Source organism: Salmo salar, chromosome 22 (assembly GCF_965601325.2).
Source record: "Salmo salar chromosome 22, fSalSal1, whole genome shotgun sequence".
Lineage (NCBI taxonomy): Eukaryota > Metazoa > Chordata > Actinopteri > Salmoniformes > Salmonidae > Salmo > Salmo salar.
The window spans coordinates 60,772,482-60,798,954 of NC_138312.1; the positions used below are offsets into that span (position 1 = coordinate 60,772,482).

At 44.2% G+C, this 26,473-nt stretch overlaps 1 protein-coding gene across 8 annotated transcripts in view; it reads right to left on the reverse strand.

Moving 5' to 3' along the window:
- Positions 1-493: 493 nt before the first annotated feature.
- The window catches only part of atp2b2 (ATPase plasma membrane Ca2+ transporting 2), a 193,599-nt gene continuing 167,619 nt past the window's right edge, over positions 494-26,473 (reverse strand). For 2 of the 8 annotated variants that reach the window (XM_045705373.2, XM_082967728.1), the window contains 10 exons: positions 26,055-26,142; positions 25,210-25,316; positions 21,987-22,178; positions 17,485-17,698; positions 16,983-17,194; positions 16,591-16,698; positions 14,485-14,670; positions 10,750-10,906; positions 9,982-10,027; positions 4,395-4,485 (listed from right to left, as the gene is read on the reverse strand). In XM_045705373.2, coding sequence (XP_045561329.2) covers positions 10,020-10,027; positions 10,750-10,906; positions 14,485-14,670; positions 16,591-16,698; positions 16,983-17,194; positions 17,485-17,698; positions 21,987-22,178; positions 25,210-25,316; positions 26,055-26,142 — 1,272 coding nt within the window. In that variant the 3' untranslated portion in view covers positions 4,395-4,485; positions 9,982-10,019. Of the gene's footprint in view, positions 4,486-9,978; positions 10,028-10,749; positions 10,907-14,484; positions 14,671-16,590; positions 16,699-16,982; positions 17,195-17,484; positions 17,699-21,986; positions 22,179-25,209; positions 25,317-26,054; positions 26,143-26,473 lie in introns of all 8 variants that reach the window. The other 6 variants (XM_045705371.2, XM_045705369.2, XM_045705375.2 and 3 more) reach the window with 5 other exon arrangements.

A 26,473-nucleotide genomic window follows, 5' to 3' on the forward strand; every position in this document is an offset into this window, starting at 1 on the left:
GGCCATTTTAACTCTATTGCAGTCCAATAAAACCCCACGTTTAAATCAATTCATCATAAATAACCATATACTTATGTATTATTGATATTTTTAACCGAAGATATTATTAAGAGTTAAAATATAAGATTTAGCTACAATTTAATACTGTTACAGTGTTTCAATCTAATACAGTGTCACACTAGTTTGATATTTTGCTAATCAAAGATGCTCTTTACTCGCTACAGCTGCAAGCCAAGAAAACCAAAGATCACACAGACACTTTTACCGCTGATCTTGGGTACATTTTTGCATTTTCCCCACTAATAGTTAAGGTGAGGACTGGAGGAGGGAAAGCTGATCCATTGATTTGTATCTAGGAGAAACTTCACACAGAGACCCTATCGGGTCATAACACCATTCTGAGAACCAATCACCACACAGACGCCACACGACACGGGTCATAACACCATTCTGAGAACCAAATCACCACACAGACGCCACACGACACGGGTCATAACACCAATCTGGTTCATGCTGCTCTAGAAATTTATTTGGTGATTTTTTTTTCATTGTTAATTTCTTTTTCACTTGCGCTTGCTCCTGTCTTGGGAGTCGTGGTAATGGACAGTCAAGCAGCAACAAGAGTCACAGTTCGTATAACGTTCGTCAAGCTAGAAAATAATTTACATCACATTTTTTTTTACTGACTTTTGAGACCACAAACATGGGGGGGGGGGGGGGGTTACAATCAGAAAGCATGACTTTTTGCATAGTATTAAATGAACAAAGACATTGAGTTCTTTATTTACAATTATTGTATAGATAAAACAATTCATAAAAACAAGATGTAGGATGCCGGGAACACTTATTTATCATTTATACCCATCAAATCGGCTAGAATGTCACATTTCACCGTCGGCATTTTAACGTTTTCTTTGTTACACAAAAAAAATAAATGCATGCTGCTAGGTAAAATACACAGAGGCAGGTGACATATTGCAAGAAGTGTCGTCATTATTATGATCGTTATTATTATTTATAATATTAGTTGGATGTGTTTTAGTGAAGCGTGTATGTTGACATGATGTACACACTGAGAGAGTCTGAGCCAAGTATTCAGAGTACGACTGCTGGTCTAGGATCAGGTCCCGTCGCTTTTCTATAATAATCTTATTCACTATTATCTAAAAAGGTCAAACGGATCCTAGATCAGAACTCCTACTATGATAAACGTTATGAATACAGGGCCTGGTGGTCTGGTTGAGACTAGAACGGCTCAGGGCCCATATTCACAAAGCGTCTCAGAATAGGAGTTGTAATCTGGGGGGGGGACCGATCCAATACCTTAGTTGCTTTGTGAATACGGGGCCCTGATCATTAATGAATTCTGCTATAGAGGAATTGCGTAGAGTACAAGCAGAGTTTAGTAAAGTACAGCCCACTAGCCTGGATGGATGGACTATCGTATGTATGTCCTCTTAGAACAGAACTCTACTGACAGAACTCTACTGATAGAACTCTACTGACGGAACTCTACTGACGGAACTCTACTGACGGAACTCTACTGATGGAAGTCTACTGATGGAACTCTACTGATGGAACTCTACTGATGGAACTCTACTGACGGAACTCTACTGATGGAACTCTACTGACGGAACTCTACTGACGGAACTCTACTGACGGAACTCTACTGACGGAACTCTACTGACGGAACTCTACTGATGGAACTCTACTGATGGAACTCTACTGATAGAACTCTGAACGTATAGCTTGAATGTACAGATGTGATGTAAAAAAAAATGTTTTACCCGAAGGAGAAAAAAAATAAAAATACAAAAATCAAGCGGTTTTTAAAAGTAACTGCAGAAGTCAAGATAGACCATTTCTGAATGAAAATAGAGCTGTTTCAACAACAAACAAACAAGAAATGGTCCTTAGCTTGGTTCAACAGGCCTGAGCTAAGTGTTGAAAACCCTCTCCTGATCTGACGGCAGAACTGGTTTAATAAAAGAGAAATCAGGTCAACGTGTAATTACCACAGGATTCATTTAGAGTAGAACAATTGGATTGGTTCAACTTGCATGTTGAACATATTACATCATGCTTTTCAATGACTCCAATTGGTTGTAGAAATATTACAATAACACAAGAATGTGTGCTATGAACGCCTCTGTGCCTTTTGATATATAGTAAGTTTAAGTGTGCCTTCTTCCTTTTGTCCTCTCCTTCCTCCTCCTTCTTCTTTAAAGCACAATAAATAGTTCTAACAACTAAGTGAATAGTGTTGAGATGCTAGAGTTGACTTGGTGAAGGCAGGAAGACAAGCTTGGTTAAAACACACAGGAACACATCTAAAAGCACACCACAGAGGGATTTCATTCATATCCTGATAGTGAGGAAAATTTCATTTTTTTTTTTTTTTCTTTTTGTTGAAAAAAAGTCAAAGCATCATAACATGTTGTTGTTGTTGTTGTTTTTAGTCGTTAAAAACGACAACAGCTTTATCTTTTTCTTATTATTTTTAAAAGGAAAACAACAAAATAATAAAACAATCAATCAACACAATATATGACAAGATTTTCAACACAACTTTTAGATTTTTCTATACAGATAAGCCAAATATACCTTAGTTTGCAATTTGTAATATAAATCCATCGCAGCCTTTGATGGTCACACAAAATCAAATATAAAAATCCTTAAAACTAGCAGTTTTTATATAGAGGACCATGTCCGTTATAGAAGGCCTGTTCGACCTCTCAGCTCAGAGTAAGTCTCAACTTAAGTTCAATTTCAAGCTTTGAACAAAAAAAAAATAAACAAAAATAAGAAAAATTGTAATTAAAGAAATAAAACCTTTAGTCTTATTAACATCTCTGTTTGGAAACAAAGGTTCAGAGTTCATACCAACAATCATATAATACTAACATTAATTATACATCCCATAATATTTTGGTTTTCTTTTGTTATCCTCTAAAAATATCTACAGTATTTGATAGCAGGCAAGTCCAATACACACTGTATGTTATAAACACCAACGAACTCAAACAACTTGAGTTTTTCTCAACTACATCTGCTGAATGGTTTGGAAACCTACAAATTAACCAGGAAGTTTCTACAGGTGTTGTAAACAAATGACATTCTCTTAAGGACATAAATAAGTTAAAGTAGTTAGAGCCATTGAAGCAGAAACAAGGCAACATGCCAACAAATAAAGATAAACTCTGTGTGTGTGTGTATGTATATATATATATATATATATATATATATCATAAGTTTAAGAAACGCTATTTATTTATGGGTTTCTCTTTTCCAACAGGTGCAAATCTACTGTGCTTGTTGAGTCCTAACACCTTGACACATGTCTCATTTATAAATCAAATACATTTTTACAGTTAAAGCACATGCTGCACAGGGAACTCACAGACCAGCGATCGGATAAAGCTGCCTTAAAGAAGCAATCCACTTCTCACCCACCCAATCAAATTAAAAACTATTGAAATAAAACACTGGATAATGTACATTCATGCAGGAGCGATAATAATGTTTTAATTTAATCTATTATCAATACAGTCATTGTTAATGTGAGGACGGAACGGGGCTGTAGTTTATACTGTTTTTCACTCACTTTCTGGTCCTCCTCTTCCCTGCTGCTAGAAACATGGTTCAGTCAGTCAGCAGCGCGCGCACACACACACACACACAAACACACACACACACACACACACGCACGCACGCACGCACGCACACACGCACCACACACACATACAGTACACACACATGTCACGCGTGTTGGCTTTGTTGTGCTTTCTGATTGTATGTGTGGTATGATGTTTTCTCCAGGTACAGGAGGAGAGAGCAGGAGACAGACTGAGGCTAGAGGAAGGTCTCCAAACTGCAGACAAAGGAGGTATCCAAGAGACTGAAAGACAGAAGTCTCCAAACTGCAGTGTGGGAGCCACCAGGCTGCAGTAGAGATCTCCACCAGGCCTCAAGAGAATGGTCTCTATATTGCAGTAGAGAAAGGTCTCCAAGTGTCAATGAATGAGGTCTCCAGATTGCAGACGGAGGTCTCCACTAGCCAGGCTGTCAGAAGATGCTGTTAGAGGTCTCCAAGGCTGCAGTGGGATGGTGTCTCCAAGGTTGCAGATGAGGTCTTCACCAGCCAGCTGCAGGCCACTAGAGAGAGGTCTCCAGACTGTGCAGTGGGCTGGCTGGGCTGGACGATGCAGCTGATTTACTGGTAGTGTCGATGGTGAGGTTGATGCCGCTGTCGACGGCGTTGTTGTTCTTGTTGGGGGACTGTGGCTGGCTGCCTGTCTGGGACTGAGGGATCATCCTCAACGCGGGGTCCTCTTCCAGGTCCGTGTCGTCTATCAGGGGAATGTGGGGCGTGGTGTCTTCTATCCTAAACTCTGGGTGGGTCATGAAGTTGTGGATGGACGGTCTGGAGTCCGGTTTTTCCAAGCCTTCATAGAGGGAGCTACGGAATGCGTTCACGACGCGAATCTGTGGTGGGGAGGGAGGAGGGGGGGGGAGAGAGAAGAGGGGAGAGAGAGTAAACACAGGAGAGCAAATGAGAACCGTCAGGAAGGATTGCCTGTGGGAGAGGTAGAGAATCCTCTGAGATTGAGAGATGGACAGATAAAGACAGAGGGGGTTAGGGAGGAGGAGGAAACTGCAGTCTGTGGTCTGCTTTCACAGTACAGTATGGTACAGTACAATATAATACAGTACAGTACAATATAATACAGCATAATACAATACAGTACAATATGGTACACCAATATGGTACACAACTAACTCATCTGACGCGCACCTAAACAGAAGGTCATAGGCAAAACACAAGATAAACGTAAAACTCATTGTATGTATAAACCAGGACCCAATGTGCGATATACCTATAGAGGTAAGACACGATATACCTATAGAGATAAGACACGATATACCTATAGAGGTAAGACACGATATACCTATAGAGGTAAGACACGATATACCTATAGAGATAAGACACGTTATACCTATAGAGATAAGACACGATATACCTATAGAGGTAAGACACAATATACCTATAGAGATAAGACACGATATACCTATAGAGGTAAGACACTATATACCTATAGAGGTAAGACACGATATAACTATAGAGGTAAGACACTATATACCTATAGAGATAAGACACGATATACCTATAGAGGTAAGACACTATATACCTATAGAGGTAAGACACGATATACCTATAGAGGTAAGACACGATATACCTATAGAGGTAAGACACTATATACCTATAGAGATAAGACACTATATACCTATAGAGGTAAGACACTATATACCTATAGAGGTAAGACACTATATACCTATAGAGGTAAGACACGATATACCTATAGAGGTAAGACACTATATACCTATAGAGATAAGACACTATATACCTATAGAGGTAAGACACGATATACCTATAGAGGTAAGACACGATATACCTATAGAGGTAAGACACGATATACCTATAGAGGTAAGACACTATATACCTATAGAGATAAGACACTATATACCTATAGAGGTAAGACACTATATACCTATAGAGGTAAGACACTATATACCTATAGAGGTAAGACACTATATACCTATAGAGATAAAACACTATATACCTATAGAGATAAGACACTATATACCTATAGAGATAAGACACGATATACCTATAGAGATAAGACACGATATACCTATAGAGATAAGACACGATATACCTATAGAGGTAAGACACGATATACCTATAGAGGTAAGACACTATATACCTATAGAGATAAGACACTATATACCTATAGAGATAAGACACGATATACCTATAGAGGTAAGACACTATATACCTATAGAGATAAGACACGATATACCTATAGAAATAAGACACGATATACCTATAGAGGTAAGACACGATATACCTATAGAGATAAGACATGATATACCTATAGAGATAAGACACTATATATCTATAGAGATAAGACACTATATACCTATAGAGATAAGACACTATATACCTATAGAGGTAAGACACTATATACCTATAGACATAAGACACTATATACCTATAGAGATAAGACACTATATACCTATAGAGGTAAGACACTATATACCTATAGAGGTAAGACACTATATACCTATAGAGATAAGGCACGTTATACCTAAGACACGATATATCTATAGAGATAAGACACTATATACCTACAGAGATAAGTCACGTTATACCTATAGAGACAAGTCACGTATACCTAAGACACGATATACCTATAGAGATAAGACACTATATACCTATAGAGATAAGACACTATATATCTATAGAGATCAGACACTATATATCTATAGAGTTAAGACACGATATACCTATAGAGATAAGACACTATATACCTATAGAGATAAGACACTATATACCTATAGAGATCAGACACTATATATCTATAGAGGTAAGACACGATATACCTAAGACACTATATATCTATAGAGATAAGACACTATATACCTATAGAGATAAGACACTATATATCTATAGAGATAAGACACTATATACCTATAGAGGTAAGACACGATATACCTATAGAGTTAAGCCACGTTAATAATAGGTCGTCATTGACCTTGCATAGCCCTTGCATCACTGGTATACCCTGATTTATAAGTCCATATTGGTTAAAATGTCACTTTAATCAGATCAGTAAATAAGTATCAATTACGATCTCATTCTCATCAGAACAGGTCATGGTAGAAATAGTTTTAGTTACTCAGCTCCGTGGTCCTGGAAATTGATGGAATCTATTCACTTTGGTGGAGCCTAAACACTTGGTCAATGTAAACATCATAGAAGAGTGTGATGATCCAATGCGCGATATACCTGTAGAGTTAAGTCACGTTAATAAAGAACTGCACACAGAAATACAAATCATGCAAGTTGAAGACGTCTGGAGGTCGTAGGTCAGTCATGGTAGGAGGAAAAGGTTATACTTCAGATCCATTGTAGGAGGTTGAAAGAGAGACAGACCATACAAGGACAGGGTGTGACGGGTAGGACATCCACAGAGACTGTGAATGGATAAATGTGGACATAGTTGGACACTGATGGACATAAAGGAGGAAAGTCCCGTTTTTCTTTTTTGGAGGAGGAGGAGGAGGAGATATGAGGAGACAGGGGGGGGGGATGCTGGGAAAAGGATCACAGTCAGTGGCAAAACAATACAATGGAAGCAGACCAGAACACAAGCTTCAACAGCCAACCAACTAACAGTCAGACAACCAACAAGACAAGGTGAAACATGCAACAGGGACCTCACGGTGATGAACAGACACACAGACACCTAGCTGTACAACACAGTTAGGTATTACTGCCAGAGGTCTGTTTCTCTGAGCTCAAACTCCATGCACGTCTGAGCAAACAGTCAAGTATAGGCCCCAAAGTAGTGCTTGTTTTGTTTTCCTGTTGTTTCAATACCATTTGTATTGGAGAAAAATACATATAAAAGCATTATGTTATAGTACCATTGTTGATGTGTAACACACGTAAAATGTATTAATTACATAAATGGATTTCATTTCAAATGTATTTTTTCTAAATTATTTTGTATATGTTTTGCTTTTAAAAAAAAAAAGTTTATTTCACTTTCACTGGTTAATTAATAGGTGTATCAAATTAGAGATTCTGAATTGTTAGTATTGAATTCAAATACTTTCACCGGGACAGTTTATTAGGTACACCAACCCGGTCACGAAAAATTGATCACTCCTATAGTCAGGTGGTCGTGGCTTGCTATATAAAGCAAACAGGCATCCAGACATTCAGTTAGTGTATGATTGAACGTTAGAACGGGCCAAAACGAGTGACAGAAGTGACTGAGCGTGGTATGACGGTCGGTGCCAAGCACGTCAGATGCAGTATCTCACAAACGTCCTCCCTCCTGGTCTTTTCACACATGAGCGTCTAGGGTTTACAGAGCACGGTGCGACAAACAAATAAACATCCAGTCAGTGGCAGTCCTGTGGGCGATAAAACAGCTCATTGATGAGAGAAGTCGAAGGAGAATGGCAAGAATCCTGCAAGCTAACAGGTCGGACCACAAAAACGACAAATAACGGCGCAGTCCAACGGTGGTGTGCAGAACGACATCTCTGCACACACAACTCGTTGATCCCTGCTACTGATTGGCTAATTGCAGCAGACGACCACACCGGGTTCCACTTCTATCAACTAAAAACAAGATGAAGCAGCTCCAGTGGACAGGCCATCACCAACACTGGACAAATGAGGCGTGGAAAAACATTGCCTGGAACATGACAGTGAGTTCAGTTTACTAGAGTGGCCTGGTCAGTCCCCCAGACCTCAACCCTATAGAGCATAATGGGATGAGATGGAACAGGCAGTTAGCAGCATGAATGTACCGCCGTCCAATCTGCAGCAACTGTGTGATGCCATCGTGTCAGCATGGACCAACATCCCTGTGGAACGTTTCCGACACTTTGTAGATATGCCCCGAAGAATTCAGGCTGTTCCGGAGGCAAAGGGGAGTCCAACCCGGTATTAGATGGGTGTACCTAATAAACTGGCCCGAGCGAGTGTAAATGCTTCATGACGTCTACTACAATCCCTTTCGATTCAGATGTCTATTATGCTAACCATAACTTTTTAAGAGGAATGCTGTACCACTGATGTATGAAAAGTAAATTAGATGTGAGGAGAATTATTTTCCATGTTTAATGATAGACGCATGAAACTCTTTAAACATTCTTGAAAAAAGTATGTGTTTCTCAGCTATGAAATGGTTATAGTTTCATCTACATCTTACCAGACCAATATCAATATTGTCAGAACTAACATTTTTAGGATTGACTGAGTACTCTGGGTACTCTTAATCTTCTTGATTTTTGGCCTCAAAAGGAGGTAAAGTGGCAACAACAAAAAATAAGAAACACAGTCAAAGAAAATCGGACCGTTCTCAACGAGCGATGAAAAAGGTATACACTGTGGCAGCAGTCAGTCATATCAGCAGTACAGTACAGTACAGTACACAGACCCAGATCAAACCAAACAGCGTGAAGCCACGAGACGGGATGGGACACTGGCTACAGGCCCTCTGAGTTACATAAAGACCAGAAAGGAATGGGACACTGGCTATAGGCCCTCTGAGTTACATAAAGACCAGAAAGGAATGGGACACTGGATACAGGCCCTCTGAGTTACATAAAGACCAGAAAGGAATGGGACACTGGCTACAGGCCCTCTGAGTTACATAAAGACCAGAAAGGAATGGGACACTGGCTACAGGCCCTCTGAGTTACATAAAGACCAGAAAGGAATGGGACACTGGCTATAGGCCCTCTGAGTTACATAAAGACCAGAAAGGAATGGGACACTGGCTACAGGCCCTCTGAGTTACATAAAGACCAGAAAGGAATGGGACACTGGCAACAGGCCCTCTGAGTTACATAAAGACCAGAAAGGAATGGGACACTGGCTACAGGCCCTCTGAGTTACATAAAGACCAGAAAGGAATGGGACACTGGCTACAGGCCCTCTGAGTTACATAAAGACCAGAAAGGAATGGGACACTGGCTACAGGCCCTCTGAGTTACATAAAGATGACAGAACAGAGAAGACAGGACCATGAGAGCGACTGGACACAGAAAGAGAGAGCGAGAGAAGTGATTCTCTGCCTCCTACTTCCGTCTTGTCAGCTGTAACGAGAAGAGAAAACCAGCATCCAGTTTCCCCCCTGTAAATAATGGATGATACCATTGTCTGAAACAGCACAGTAATGGATGATACCATTGGCTGAAACAGCACAGTAAGAAATGATACCATTGTTTGAAACAGCACAGTAAGAAATGATACCATTGATTGAAACAGCACAGTAAGAAATGATACCATTGGCTTATACTTGAATGTTTACCCAGCCCGGTGAGTTTTTTTTTGTGTGGTTGAAATTCGTTTTTTTAACATCAAAGTTTGTCAAACAATGGACGAAAACTCACAACCTGAAATTCACGACGTGGGCGGTAGCCTCATCCCACTCTTAGCACTCTGGGAAAACAAAGACATGTAACAATGAGACAATAACTCTCTTGGGGGGGGGAGCCACAGAGATGAACAGAATATGTCAAGAAGTGTAAAAGAAAATCTAGAGAAATTGTCTTCAGAGATGCCACCCGTTTAAAAAAAAAAAAAAAAAAATCAACCAGCTGTCATTTATCAACCTGTTAGCTAGAGTTACCTTAAACCAATACAGATCTGGCAACCTGACTAGTGGAAACTAATTACTAGTAATAATGAATTACTACAGAGATGTTAGAATCTCTGGAATGTAGAATGTATAATGTGTTGATTAAACAGAAACCTTTAGAGTTTATCCCTTTTAGGTCCCGTGGTCAGAAAATTAAAAAATAAAACTTCTGACCCAAATTATATCTAGGGTTGCAAAAATATGGTAAGTTTCCCAAATCCTGATTGGAGGATTCCGGATTTCCCTTCTTATTCACTCACAATTCAAGGAATTTTCCAACCAGGATTTCAGCGAAACCTGTGAATTTGGGGAACGTTTTGTGATTGATAGTGATGTGATTATTTTTTACAAACTTAAGTTGAATACACTGATTGTACTGTAAGTCAGTCAGGAGAAAGCAAAGCCTCTCCTAACTAAATGACTAAACTGTAATGTACAAACGTAACTGTAAAGGGATACTTCTAGTGTATTGGGAGACTGGGAGACATCCCTGAAGTAGCAGAAGCAGAGGACAGTGACTCACGCCCAGCGGGAGAGGTAGGAGAAATGGCATTGGACAAGGACACGTGACTGGGACTAGAAACATTGGTTACATCTTGGTTCTGACTGGTGGTGGAGGACTGTCTCCGCAGCTGGCCCTGATAGGAGCTGCCGCTCTTGAACGTGTTCACCACATCGATCTGGAGGAGAAAACAAGACAGACCGCTCATACAGACAGGTCAGACAGACAGGTCAGACAGACCGTTCATACAGACCGTTCATACAGACAGGTCAGACAGACAGGTCTGACAGTTTGACTGGGGCAGCACAACAGTCCCAGGGAACCTGCCACTCTGACAGGTAGTTTTAGTGTATCACAGTGATAATGGTACTGGGAGTAATGGGCTTTTTGATCAGATGAAACTGAGGTGATACCAACGCATGTGTAGGGCCAATGTTTGACAGACAGGACATGGTAGTAGGACAGACAGGACAGACTAGGCCATGACAAAGCGCATCCCCCTGGTCTTAGCCATGGGAACCTGTCTATCTGACATGTAGGTGATTGAGACCTCTTAAGGGGTCACAAAGATCTTTGCGTATCACAGTGCTAACGGTGCTGGCTCAGAGTAACGGGCATCAATCAGATAAACAGACAGGCCATGGTAGTAGGATAGACATGATAGACGACGGTTAGGCTGGGATAGGAGGATCACCCACCCTGAGAACATGGTGTTTCTGATATATAGGTACATAAGACCTTATCACAGTGAAAGTACTGGCCCAGAGTCACGGAGTACAGTCGCGGGCAGATTGCTCCAAGGTGATGAAGAGTTTGGTTCAAACCCTCCAGACGTCAGTGTAGCAGTGTCTGGGAAGACAGTTTACTGCGGTCCTGGAGGAGCTTCAGCTGTGGCTCTTCAGTTGGTTCTACAGTAGGTTTTAACTTCAACCCTGTTCCTGGAAAGCTGTAGTTAAATCCTACAGGAGGGTATCTCTCCAGGAACAGGGTTGGAGTTAAAACCTACAGGAGGGTATCTCTCCAGGAACAGGGTTGGAGTTAAAACCTCTTTATTTGTACTATTTTCTACATTGTAGAATAATAGTGAAGACATCAAAACTATGAAATAACACATATGGAATGATGTAGTAACCAAAAAAAGTGTTAAACAAATCAAAATATATTTTATATTTGAGATTCTTCAAAGTAGACACCCTTTGCCTTGGTGACAGCTTTGCACACTCTTGGCATTCTCTCAACCAGCTTCATGAGGTAGTCACCTGGAATGCATTTCAATTAACAGGTGTGCCTTGTTAAAAGTTAATTTGTGGAATTTATTTCCTTCTTAATGCGTTTGAGCCTATCAGTTGTGTTGTGACAAGGTGGGTGGGGGGGGGGGGGGGGTATACAGAAGATAGCCCTATTTGATAAAATACCAAGTCCATATTATGGCAAGAACAGCTCAAATAAGCAAAGAGAAATGACAGTCCATCATTACTTTAAGTCATGAAGGTCAGTCAATACGGAACATTTCAAGAACCTCCACAGGAAAGGAAGACCCAGAGTTATCTCTGCTGCAGAGGATAAGTTCATTAGACTTACCAGCCTCAGAAATTGCAGCCCAAATAAATGCTTCACAGAGTTCAACTAACAGACACATCTCAAAATCAACTTTTCAGAGGAGACTGTGTGAATCAGGCCTTCGTGGTCGAATTGCTGCAAAGAAACCACTACTAAAGGACACCAATAAAAAGAAGAGACTTGCTTGGGCCAAGAAACACGAGCAATGGACATTAGACCAGTGGAAATCTGTCCTTTGGTCTAATGAGTCCAAATTTGAGATTTTTGGTTCCAACCGCCGTGTCTTTGTGAGACGCAGAGTAGGTGAACAGATGATCTCCGCATGTGTGGTTCCCACCGTGAAGCATGGAGGAGGAGGTGTGATGGTGTGGGGGTGCTTTGCTGGTGACGCTGTCTGTGATTTATTTAGAATTCAAGGCACACTTAACCAGTATGGCTACCACAGCATTCTGCAGCAATACACCATCCCATCTGGTTTGCACTTAGTGGGACTATCATTTATTTTTAAACAGGACAATGACCAACACACCTCCAGGCTGTGTAAGGGCTATTTGACCAAGAAGGAGAGTGATGGAGTGCTGCATCAGATGACCTGGCCTGCACAATCACCTGACCTCAACCCAAATGAGATGGTTTGGGATGAGTTGGACCGCAGAGTGAAGGAAAAGTAGCCAACAAGTGCTCAGCATATGTGGGAATTCCTTCAAGACAGTCGGAAAAGCATTCCAGGTGAAGCTGGTTGAGCGAATTCCATGAGTGTGCAAAGGTGTCATCAAGGCAAAGAGTGGCTGCTTTGAAGAATCTGAAATCTAAAATATATTTTGATTTGTTTTAACACTTATGATTCCATATGTGTTATTTCATAGTTTTGATGTCTTCACTGTTATTCTTAAAATGTAGAAAATAGTCAAAATAAATAAAACCCTTGAATGAGTAGGTGTGTCCAAACTTTTGACTGGTAGTGTGTATGCAGACGGAATAATAAAGGTCCCACTACGGATCCTTGGGGTACTCCTCATTTAGATACAGTGGACAGACTGTACGTCCTTTATTTAAAGTATCTAAAGTCCAGGGTTACTGCAACAAATACAACTATCTACAAGATAAACATTTCAGTTCCTTATACTGATCCAAGAGGTACTCCAATATTACTTCTGTTACTGTAGCACGCATTTTAATGACGTTCAAGTAACTGCAATATCATCATGCAAACTCACAGTGTAGTCGGTCCATGGAATTTCATGACAATAGTATTTTCTCAATGTGCATTTCATTTTACAGTGTTCTCGGTCTGTCCCCTCCCATAGCTTGTCATCGGTCTGTCCCCTCCCATAGCTGGTCATCGGTCTGTCCCCTCCCATAGCTTGTCATCGGTCTGTCCCCTCCCATAGCTGGTCATCGGTCTGTCCCCTCCCATAGCTGGTCATCGGTCTGTCCCCTCCCATAGCTGGTCATCGGTCTGTCCCCTCCCATAGCTGGTCATCGGTCTGTCCCCTCCCATAGCTGGTCATCGGTCTGTCCCCTCCCATAGCTTGTCATCGGTCTGTCCCCTCCCATAGCTGGTCATCGGTCTGTCCCCTCCCATAGCTGGTCATCGGTCTGTCCCCTCCCATAGCTTGTCATCGGTCTGTCCCCTCCCATAGCTTGTCATCGGTCTGTCCCCTCCCATAGCTGGTCATCGGTCTGTCCCCTCCCATAGCTGGTCATCGGTCTGTCATCTCCCATAGCTGGTCATCGGTCTGTCATCTCCCATAGCTGGTCATCGGTCTGTCATCTCCCATAGCTGGTCATCGGTCTGTCATCTCCCATAGCTGGTCATCGGTCTGTCCCCTCCCATAGCTGGTCATCGGTCTGTCCCCTCCCATAGCTGGTCATCGGTCTGTCCCCTCCCATAGCTGGTCATCGGTCTGTCCCCTCCCATAGCTGGTCATCGGTCTGTCCCCTCCCATAGCTGGTCATCGGTCTGTCCCCTCCCATAGCTGGTCATCGGTCTGTCCCCTCCCATAGCTGGTCATCGGTCTGTCCCCTCCCATAGCTGGTCATCGGTATGCCCCTCCCATAGCTGGTCATCGGTCTGTCCCCTCCCATAGCTGGTCATCGGTCTGTCCCCTCCCATAGCTGGTCATCGGTCTGTCATCTCCCACAGTTTGTCATAGGTTTATCTAACCCTCCCACAGTTTGTCATTGGTTCCTCACCTGAGTCTGAATGCGGTTGAGCCCCCTGAACCAGAGGACCTGTCCGCGTCGCAGCTCTCTCTCTGCGTGGTCGATCTCCTCGTTGTCCTCGTTCATGTCCTCGTCCCCAGGCATTTCGTTCTTCTTGGTCAGCTGACCCGCCCCTCGCAGGAACCGCAGCTTGCTGTTAGGGATAGTGGCGATCACCTAGAGGGGGAAACACAGGGAAGGAGAGGCACAGGGAGGGGGAGACAAAGGGAGGGGGAGGCATAGGGAGGGGGAGACACAGGGAAGGAGAGGCACAGGGAGGGGGAAACAAAGGGAGGGGGAGGCATAGGGAGGGGGAGACACAGGGAGGGGGAGGCACAGGGAGGGGGAAACAAAGGGAGGGGGAAACACAGGGAGGGGGAAACACAGGGAAGGAGAGGCACAGGGAGGGGGAAACACAGGGAGGGGGAAACACAGGGAGGGGGAGACACAGAGAGGGGGAAACAAAGGGAGGGGGAGACACAGGGAGGGGGAAACACAGGGAGGGGGAAACAAAGGGAGGGGGAGGCACAGGGAGGGGGAGACACAGGGAGGGGGAGGCACAGGGAGGGGGAGACACAGGGAGGGGGAGGCACAGGGAGGGGGAAACAAAGGGAGGGGGAAACACAGGGAAGGAGAGGCACAGGGAGGGGGAAACACAGGGAAGGAGAGGCACAGGGAGGGGGAAACACAGGGAGGGGGAAACACAGGGAGGGGGAGACACAGGGAGGGGGAAACAAAGGGAGGGGGAGACACAGGGAGGGGGAAACACAGGGAGGGGGAAACAAAGGGAGGGGGAGGCACAGGGAGGGGGAGACACAGGGAGGGGGAGGCACAGGGAGGGGGAGACACAGGGAGGGGGAGACACAGGGAGGGGGAGGCACAGGGAGGGGGAAACAAAGGGAGGGGGAGGCACAGGGAGGGGGAGACACAGGGAGGGGGAGACACAGGGAGGGGGAGACACAGGGAGGGGGAGACACAGGGAGGGGGAAACAAAGGGAGGGGGAGGCACAGGGAGGGGGAGACACAGGGAGGGGGAGGCACAGGGAGGGGGAGACACAGGGAGGGGGAGACACAGGGAGGGGGAGACACAGGGAGGGGGAGGCACAGGGAGGGGGAGACACAGGGAGGGGGAAACAAAGGGAGGGGGAGGCACAGGGAGGGGGAGACACAGGGAGGGGGAGACACAGGGAGGGGGAGACACAGGGAGGGGGAAACAAAGGGAGGGGGAAACAAAGGGAGGGGGAGGCACAGGGAGGGGGAGACACAGGGAGGGGGAGGCACAGGGAGGGGGAGACACAGGGAGGGGGAGACACAGGGAGGGGGAGACACAGGGAGGGGGAGGCACAGGGAGGGGGAGGCACAGGGAGGGGGAAACAAAGGGAGGGGGAAACAAAGGGAGGGGGAGGCACAGGGAGGGGGAGACACAGGGAGGGGGAGACACAGGGAGGGGGAGACACAGGGAGGGGGAGGCACAGGGAGGGGGAAACAAAGGGAGGGGGAGACATGATTCTCTCCCAGAGGTGGAAATGTGAGCTGATTCTTCACGTTTTTTTCAGAAGGAACTGAAAGAACTCAGCGATATATGAATACATGACATATTCAGGCTTCTTTAATAAAAACATAATATAATTTGTACGTTTTTGTTTTAAGAGTATGTAGAGGTATGTCAAGGTACTGCATGTCAAGGTATGTTATAGGCATGTCAAAGTATGTCAAGGTGCGTCAAGATATGTAAAGGTATGTTTACCTGTCCCCAGACCAACTCTCCTAGACCCAGGTATATAAAGGTATGTTTACCTGTCCCCAGACCAACTCTCCTAGACCCAGGTATGTAAAGGTATGTTTACCTGTCCCCAGACCAACTCTCCTAGACCCAGGTATGTAAAGGTATGTTTACCTGTCCCCAGACCAACTCTCCTAGACCCAGGTATGTAAAGGTATGTTTACCTGTCCCCAGACCAACTCTCCTAGACCCAGGTATGTAAAGGTATGTTTACCTGTCCCCAGACCAACTCTCCTAGACCCAGGTATGTAAAGGTATGTTTACCTGTCCCCAGACCAACTCTCCTAGACCCAGGTATGTAAAGGTATGTTTACCTGTCCCCAGACCAACTCTCCTAGACCCAGGAAGGTGCACCATCCCCACTTTTCCAAATCCAGAGGAGTACAACTGAACGGCTTCCCTCCAAACTGCACGATCACAATCTGTAAACACACAGATAGGAACCTGTATTATGAAACTATACGATACCTCACAATGTACACACATCCTACCTGGAATGGCGAAGGATGCTACCTGGAATGGCGAAGGATGCTACCTGGAAGGCAAAGGTTTCTACCTGGATGGCGAAGGATGCTACCTGGAATGGCGAAGGTTGCTACCTGGATGGCAAAGGTTCCTTTCCATGTATGGCAAAGGTTCCTACCTGGATGGCAAAGGTTCCTACCTGGATGGCGAAGGATGTTACCTGGATGGCAAAGGTTCCTACCTGGATGGCGAAGGTTCCAAAGACGATGGAACAGAAGATAGGGTTCCTGAAGATTCCGTCAAAGACGTTCCTCTCTCCGTGGATCTTTCTGGCGTTGATCTCGTTGAAAAGCTGCATGAGGACGAAGGTGTTGAAAATGATGGTGTAGTGTTCTGACGGAGGGGAGTGGAGCGGAGCGTGACGACCACTGTCTATGTCAAATATCTGCTCACCTGAGAGAGAGAGAGAGAGAGAGAGAGAGAGAGAGAGAGAGAGAGAGAGAGAGAGAGAGAGAGAGAGAGAGAGAGAGAGATATCGTCTTGTTGATGTCAAAGAACTAGAGGCTAGAGGTGGCTAAAGTTAGCTGACGTTTGTAGTGTCTGTTTAAAGAAATCTCAACCACGTATTACAGTTTCTCATGACTCATAGACTAGTTTTACGGTGATCTATTTCAGATATATTTCATTTCTTTATCCAATAAACAACAAATAGGAGAGGACTTTAAAAAGAAAGAATCCCTTACCGACGAACAGCAGGGAGAAGATGATGACCAGCTGATAGATGCCGTGTCCCAGGATGTTCTTGGTCATGGTGCTGGAGATCAGCGGTTTGTTGCGGCCGTACGGCTTCCTCATCAGCAGGGCCTCGGTGGGGGGCTCGGTCGCCAGGGCCAGGGACGCAAAGGTGTCCATTATTAAGTTCACCCACAGCATCTGGACCGCCTTCAGAGGGGAATCCTACAGGAACACACAGGGTTATTAAATGCTGGGAGAATCCTACAGGAACACACAGGGTTATTAAAGGCTGGGAGAATCCTACAGGAACACACAGGGTTATTAAAGACTGGGAGAATCCTACAGGAACACACAGGGTTATTAAAGGCTGGGAGAATCCTACAGGAACACACAGGGTTATTAAAGGCTGGGAGAATCCTCTGAATAATATCACTTTAAATTCAACCCTGTTCCTGGAGAGCTACCACCCTGTAGGTTTTAACTCCAACCCTGTTCCTGGAGAGATGCCCTCCTGTAGGTTTTAACTCCAACCCTATTCCTGGAGAGCTACCACCCTGTAGGTTTTAACTCCAACCCTGTTCCTGGAGAGATGCCCTCCTGTAGGTTTTAACTCCAACCCTGTTCCTGGAGAGATACCATCCTGTAGGTTTTAACTCCAACCCTGTTCCTGGAGAGATACCCCTCCTGTAGGTTTTAACTCCAACCCTTTTCCTGGAGAGATACCCTCCTGTAGGTTTTAACTCCAACCCCAGTTGTAATTAACCTGATTGATTATTAGATTCAGGTGTGCTAGATTAGGGTTGGAGTTAAAATCCACAGGAGGGTTTCTCTCCAGGAACAGGGTTGGAGTTTTGTATTTATTATGGATCCCCATTAGTTCCTGCCAAGGCAGCAGCTACTCTTCCTGGGGTTTATTATGGATCCCCATTAGTTCCTGCCAAGGCAGCAGCTACTCTTCCTGGGGTTTATTATGGACCCCCATTAGTTCCTGCCAAGGCAGCAGCTACTCTTCCTGGGGTTTATTATGGATCCCCATTAGTTCCTGCCAAGGCAGCAGCTACTCTTCCTGGGGTTTATTATGGATCCCCATTAGTTCCTGCCAAGGTAGCAGCTACTCTTCCTGGGGTTTATTATGGATCCCCATTAATTCCTGCCAAGGCAGCAGCTACTCTTCCTGGGGTTTATTATGGATCCTCATTAGTTCCTGCCAAGGCAGCAGCTACTCTTCCTGGGGTTTATTATGGATCCTCATTAGTTCCTGCCAATGCAGCAGCTACTCTTCCTGGGGTCCAAACACATTAAGGCACTTACATTACATATAAAACAAAAGATAAACACTACATCATATAACATTATTATACCACTACATATCTACAATACAACATGTATAATACCACCATACAACAATATTATAATCTATGTGTGTGTGTAGAGTGCGTGTGTCTACCTTTTGTGTGTGTGTGTCTCTTCACAGTCCCCGCTGTTCCATAATGTATATTTTACCAGTTTTTTTAAATCTGATTTTACTGCTTGCATCAGTTAACTGATGTGCAATAGAGTTCCATGTAGTCATGGCTCTATGTATTACTGTGCTCCTCCCATAGTCTGTTCTGGACTTGGGGACTGTGAAGAGACGTCTGGCGGCATGTCTTGTGGTGTATGCGTGGGTGTCCGAGCTGTTACACTAACTACATCTACATCTACAAACAACATCTACTAACTACATCTACTAACTACATCTACATCTACAAACTACATCTACATCTACAAACAACATCTACATCTACAACTACTAACTACATCTACTAACTACATCCACAAACAGCATCTACTATCTACATCTACTAACTCCATCTACATCTACAAACAGCATCTACTATCTACATCTACTAACTACATCTACATCTACAAACAGCATCTACTATCTACATCTACTAACTACATCTACATCTACTATCTACATCTATTATCTACATCTACATCTACATCTACAAACTACATCTACTAACTACATCTACTATCTACATCTACATCTATAAACTACATCTACTAACTACATATACTATCTACATCTACATCTACAAACAGCATCTACTATCTACATCTACTAACTACATCTACTATCTACATCTATTATCTACATCTATTATCTACATCTACATCTACTATCTACATCTATTATCTACAAACTACATCTACATCTACATCTATTATCTACATCTACATCTATTATCTACATCTACAAACTACATCTACTAACTACATATACTATCTACATCTACATCTACAAACTACATCTACTAACTACATATACTATCTACATCTACATCTACTAACTACATCTACTATCTACATCTACTAACTCCATCTACATCTACAAACAGCATCTACTATCTATATCTACATCTACTATCTACATCTACATCTACTATCTACATCTACTATCTACAATCTACATCTACATCTACTATCTACATCTACTATCTACATCTACTAACTCCATCTACATCTACTATCTACATCTACTAACTCCATCTACATCTACTATCTACATCTACTAACTACATCTACATCTACTATCTACATCTACTAACTACATCTATTATCTACATCTACAAACTACATCTACTAACTACATATACTATCTACATCTACATCTACTAACTACATCTACTATCTACATCTACTATCTACTGACTACATCTATCTACATCTACGTCTACATGTACATATACTAACTACATATACTATCTACATCTACATCTACTAACTACGTCTACATGTACATATACTAACTACATCTACTATCTACATCTACTATCTACTGACTACATCTACTAACTACATATACTATCTACATCTACTATCTACAATTTGTAAGTCGCACTGGATAAGAGCGTCTGCTAAATGACTTAAATGTAATGTAAATGTACATCTACTATATACATCTACTATCTACATCTACTATCTACATCTACAAACTACATATACTATCTACATCTACTATATGCATCTACTAACTACATCTACTAACTACATCAACATCTACTAACTACATCTACATCTACTAACTACATCTACATCTACTAACTACATATACTATCTACATCTACATCTACAAACTACATATACTATCTACATCTACTATATGCATCTACTAACTACATCTACTAACTACATCAACATCTACTAACTACATCTACATCTACTAACTACATCTACATCTACTAACTACATATACTAACTACATCTACTAACTACATCAACATCTACTAACTACATCTACATCTACTAACTACATCTACATCTACTAACTACATCTACATCTACTATCTACATCTACTATCTACATCTACTATCTACATCTACATCTATTATCTACATCTACATCTATTATCTACATCTACTATCTACTGACTACATCTACTAACTACATCTAATATCTACATCTACTAACTACATCGACATCTTCTAACTACATCTATTATCTACATCTACATCTTCTAACTACATCTACATCTTCTAACTACATCTACATCTACAAACTATATCCACTAACTACATCTATTATCTACATCTACATCCACTAACTACATATACTATCTACATCTACTATCTACATCTACAAACTACATCTACAAACTACATCTAATATATACATCTACTATCTACATCTACATCTACTAACTACATCTACTATCTACATCTACATCGACTAACTACAGGTTAGTGTCTAGACCACCCTCAATTCTGTCTCTCCAGGGGAACGAGGCAGAGCTGTCACCTCTCACCCTCACTGCTGATTCTGGCCCTAAATCCCCTAGCCATCGTAATAACAGATGTGGAGACATTACAGCAAAGGCGTCAAAATAACAAATGAGATTATTTTTTATTTATTTTACCTTTATTTAACTAGGCAAGTCAGTTAAGAACAAATTCTTATTAATAATGACAGCCTAGGAACAGTGGGTTAACTGCATTGTTCAGGGGGCAGAACGACAGATTTTTACCTTGTCAGCTCGGGGGATTCAATCTTGCAACCTTTCGGTTACAAGTCCAACACTCTAACCACTGGAATACCTGCCGCCCCATTCTTACCTGTGTGTGTGTGTGTGTGTGTGTGTGTGTGTGTGTGTGTGTGTGTGTGTGTGTGTGTGTGTGTGTGTGTGTGTGTGTGTTTGTGTGTGTGTGTGTGTGTGTTACCTGTGTGATGCAGGCCCCAGTGAAGGCCACGATGACAGGCAGCTGTGTGGTGTGTGTGTGTGTGTGTGTGTGTGTGTGTGTGTGTGTGTGTGTGTGTGTGTGTGTGTGTGTGTGTGTGTGTGTGTGTGTGTGTTTGTGTGTGTGTGTGTGTGTGTGTGTTACCTGTGTGATGCAGGCCCCAGTGAAGGCCACGATGACAGGCAGCTGTGTGTGTGTGTGTGTGTGTGTGTGTGTGTGTGTGTGTGTGTGTGTGTGTGTGTGTGTGTGTGTGTGTGTGTTTGTGTGTGTGTGTGTGTGTGTGTGTTACCTGTGTGATGCAGGCCCCAGTGAAGGCCACGATGACAGCCACCACATTGACAGTCAGCTGGAACTGGAGGAATTTGGAGATGCTGTCGTAGACGTTTCTCCCCCACATCACAGCCTTCACTATGCTACTGAAGTTATCGTCCGTTAATATGATGTCAGACGCCTCCTTGGCCACGTCTGTACCGGCTATACCCTGCAGAGAGAGAAGAGGTATGGTTTAATACCAGCTGTACCCTGCAGAGAGAGAAGAGGTATGGTTTAATACCGGCTGTACCCTGCAGAGAGAGAAGAGGTATGGTTTAATACCGGCTGTACCCTGGAGAGAGAAGAGGTATGGTTTAATACCAGCTGTACCCTGCAGAGAGAAGAGGTATGGTTTAATACTGACTGTACCCTGGAGAGAGAAGAGGTATGGTTTAATACTGACTGTACCCTGGAGAGAGAAGAGGTATGGTTTAATACTGGCTGTACCCTGGAGAGAGAAGAGGTATGGTTTAATACCGGCTGTACCCTGGAGAGAGAGAAGAGGTATGGTTTAATACCGGCTGTACCCTGGAGAGAGAAGAGGTATGGTTTAATACTGGCTGTACCCTGCAGAGAGAAGAGGTATGGTTTAATAAATGTGCTTCTGGTTTTAATTTTTTAAATATATTTGTATTTTTGTCATGTAATAGAATCTATTTATTTTGTGAATCCATGTAGAAAAGGAACACTATGTAGACGCAAAGCAATAATTTCTTCAAAAAACAAGAGGTGTTATTACCTCATCCCATTTCTCATGTTAAATCTCTCACCTCGTATCATTTCAACTTTTTACTGCAGTGGGTTAATAAATCAGGGTTACACAGAGTGTTTCTGGGTAGTCTTAAACAAATCTACTTTGAAACAAAAAGTATACACCTCACACACATTGTTATGGGCTTAAAAAAAAAGAAAGAAGAAGTACCACATATCAACTGAGAGACAACCCTGGCGTTGCAGATTGCGTGTATGTACCACCACATCTCACCACTAAGAGGCGCTCTTGTTCCACTGTAGCTACAGCAATGCTGGTGTGTGCGTTCTGTGTGTAGTAGTGAGGATGCTGCTTGGGTTATATCAGGAGATTTCAAGGTTTCTAACGATGGATCCACTCCACAGTCATAGTAGTTGTAGCTAGCTGTAATGCTACAGCAGTCATAGTAGTTGTAGCTAGCTGTAATGCTACAGCAGTCATAGTAGTTGTAGCTAGGTATGGTGTGGTGTGGTGAGGTACGGTGAGGTGTGGTGATGTATGGTGTGGTGTGGTGAGGTATGGTATGGTGAGGTATGGTGAGGTATGGTGAGGTGAGGTATGGTATGGTGAGGTATGGTGTGGTGAGGTACGGTGAGGTGTGGTGAGGTATGGTGTGGTGAGGTATGGTGTGGTGAGGTATGGTGAGGTGTGGTGAGATATGGTGAGGTATGGTGTGGTGAGGTGTGGTGAGGTATGGTGTGGTGAGGTATGGTGAGGTATGGTGTGGTGAGGTATGGTGAGGGGTGTGGTGAGGTATGGTGAGGTGAGGTATGGTGAAGTATGGTAAGGTGAGGTGAGGTGAGGTGAGGTATGGTGAGGTGAGGTGAGGTGAGGTGTGGTGTGGTGTGGTGAGGAGTGGTGTGGTGAGGTGTGGTGTGGTCAGGTGAGGTGTGGTGAGATGAGGTGAGGTATGGTGTGATGAGGTGTGGTGAGGTGATGTGTGGTGAGGTGTGGTGTGGTGAGGTGTGGTGTGGTGAGGTGAGGTATGGTGTGGTGAGGTGTGGTGAGGTGTGGTGTGGTGAGGTGTGGTGTGGTGAGGTGTGGTAGGTGTGGTGTGGTAGGTGAGGTGTGGTGTGGTGAGGTGTGGTAGGTGTGGTGAGGTGTGGTGTGGTAGGTGTGGTGAGGTGAGGTGAGGTGTGGTGAGGTGTGGTGAGGTGTGGTGTGGTGTGGTAGGTGTGGTGTGGTGAGGTGTGGTGAGGTGTGGTGTGGTGAGGTGTGGTGTGGTGATGTGAGGTGTGGTAGGTGTGGTGTGGTAGGTGAGGTGTGGTGTGGTGAGGTGTGGTAGGTGTGGTGAGGTGTGGTGTGGTGAGGTGAGGTGTGGTGTGGTGTGGTAGGTGTGGTGAGATGTGGTGTGGTAGGTGAGGTGTGGTGTGGTGAGGTGTGGTGTGGTGAGGTGAGGTGTGGTGTGGTAGGTGTGGTGAGAGAGGTGTGGTGAGGTGTGGTGTGGTGAGGTGTGGTGAGGTAGGTGAGGTGTGGTGTGGTAGGGGTGGTGAGGTGAGGTGTGGTGAGGTGTGGTGTGGTGAGGTGAGGTGAGGTGTGGTAGGTGTGGTGAGGTGTGGTGTGGTAGGTGTGGTGAGGTGAGGTGTGGTGAGGTGTGGTGTGGTGAGGTGTGGTGAGGTAGGTGAGGTGTGGTGTGGTAGGTGTGGTGAGGTGAGGTGTGGTGAGGTGTGGTGTGGTGAGGTGAGGTGTGGTAGGTGTGGTGAGGTGTGGTGTGGTAGGTGTGGTGAGGTGAGGTGTGGTGTGGTAGGTGTGGTGAGGTGTGGTGTGGTAGGTGTGGTGAGATGAGGTGTGGTGTGGTGTGGTGAGATGTGGTGAGGTGATGTGTGGTAGGTGTGGTGAGGTGTGGTGTGGTAGGTGTGGTGAGGTGTGGTGAGGTGTGGTGAGGTGTGGTGTGGTAGGTGTGGTGAGGTATGGTGTGGTGAGGGGTGGTGTGGTGAGGTGTGGTGTGGTAGGTGGTGTGGTGTGGTGTGATGAGGTGATGTGAGGTGTGGTAGGTGTGGTGTGGTAGGTGAGGTGTGGTGTGGTGAGGTGTGGTAGGTGAGGTGTGGTGTGGTAGGTGAGGTGAGGTGTGGTGTGGTGTGGTGATGTGAGGTGTGGTGTGGTGTGGTAGGTGAGAAGTGTGGTGTGGTGAGGTGTGGTGTGGTAGGTGAGGTGTGGTGTGGTAGGTGAGGTGTGGTGTGGTAGGTGAGGTGTGGTGTGGTGAGGTAGGTGAGGTGTGGTAGGTGAGGTGTGGTGTGGTAGGTGAGGTGTGGTGTGGTGTGGTAGGTGAGGTGTGGTGTGGTAGGTGTGGTGTGGTAGGTGAGGTGTGGTGTGGTGTGGTGAGGTGTGGTAGGTGTGGTGTGGTGTGGTGAGGTGTGGTAGGTGAGGTGTGGTGTGGTGAGGTGTGGTGTGGTGAGGTACACTATAGTAAGATATGTAGATACAGTATGCCTCCAGCTGCAGGTCCTACCATGGCAAATCCCACGTCAGCCTTCTTCAGGGCTGGTCCATCGTTAGTCCCGTCTCCTGTCACCGCCACCACCTGTCTCTGGTCTGTCAAGCAGCTGTCTATGATGCCTAGAGGACACAACCCAACACACAGGGGTTCAGTAAGGGCAACCACATTCAGAAGAACGGGAGAAGAGCAGAGAAGAGCAGAGAAATGCAGAGAAGGACAGAGAAGAGAAGAGCAGAGAAGTGAAAGGCAGAGAAGAGAAGAGAAGAGCAGAGAAGGGCAGAGAAGAGAAGGGAAGTGAAGAGCAGAGAAGAGCAGATAAGGGCAGAGAAGAGCAGAGAAATGCAGAGAAGGGCAGAGAAGAGCAGAGAAATGCAGAGAAGGGCAGAGAAGAGCAGAGAAGTGAAGGGCAGAGAAGAGAAGAGCAGAGAAGAGCAGAGAAGTGAAGGGCAGAGAAGAGAAGAGCAGAGAAGTGAAGGGCAGAGAAGAGAAGAGCAGAGAAGAGCAGAGAAGTGAAGGGCAGAGAAGAGAAGAGCAGAGAAGAGCAGAGAAGTGAAGGGCAGAGAAGAGAAGAGCAGAGAAGTGAAGGGCAGAGAAGAGAAGGGCAGAGAAGAGCAGAGAAGTGAAGGGCAGAGAAGAGAAGAGCAGAGAAGAGCAGAGAAGTGAAGGGCAGAGAAGAGAAGAGCAGAGAAGTGAAGGGCAGAGGTGAGCAGAATACAATAGACTAGAATAGAATGTGTATCTTTCTCCCAAGGGAACTTCATGTTGGCATTGGGTTCAAACAGTTGACATACACAGCAGGACAATAGCGTGGTACAGGACACGGCTAGTAGACAAACCTAGAGACCCTCCTCTCTCACCTTTAACCAGTGTGTGTTTATCAGTAGGGGAGGATCTAGCCAGGACTCGCAGTTTAGGCCACACCTTGTCCATGCGCTCCTGCTCAACCTGTAGTAAAGAGTAAAGCGTACTTTGTGTTTTGTTTTCTACGACTGTGTTTTATATCTCTGTTTTTATGCTTTTGATATTGTACTGACGTGTGTAATGTGTTTGTAATGAAAGGGTTCATCTGTAAAAAAAAAAAAAGATAAAAAAATAGATATTGTTCTTAGCATGACTCTCTTGTCAAAATAAAGGTTTCAATCAATAGAATATTTCAGAGTCCTAGAGGTCCTTTATCCCGACGGAACATACAGTGGAGAATGTATGTAGGGGTTCTCAAAGCTCTCCTCAGGGACCCTCAGATGGTTCACCAGTTTGTTGTACATTTCCTCCCCCC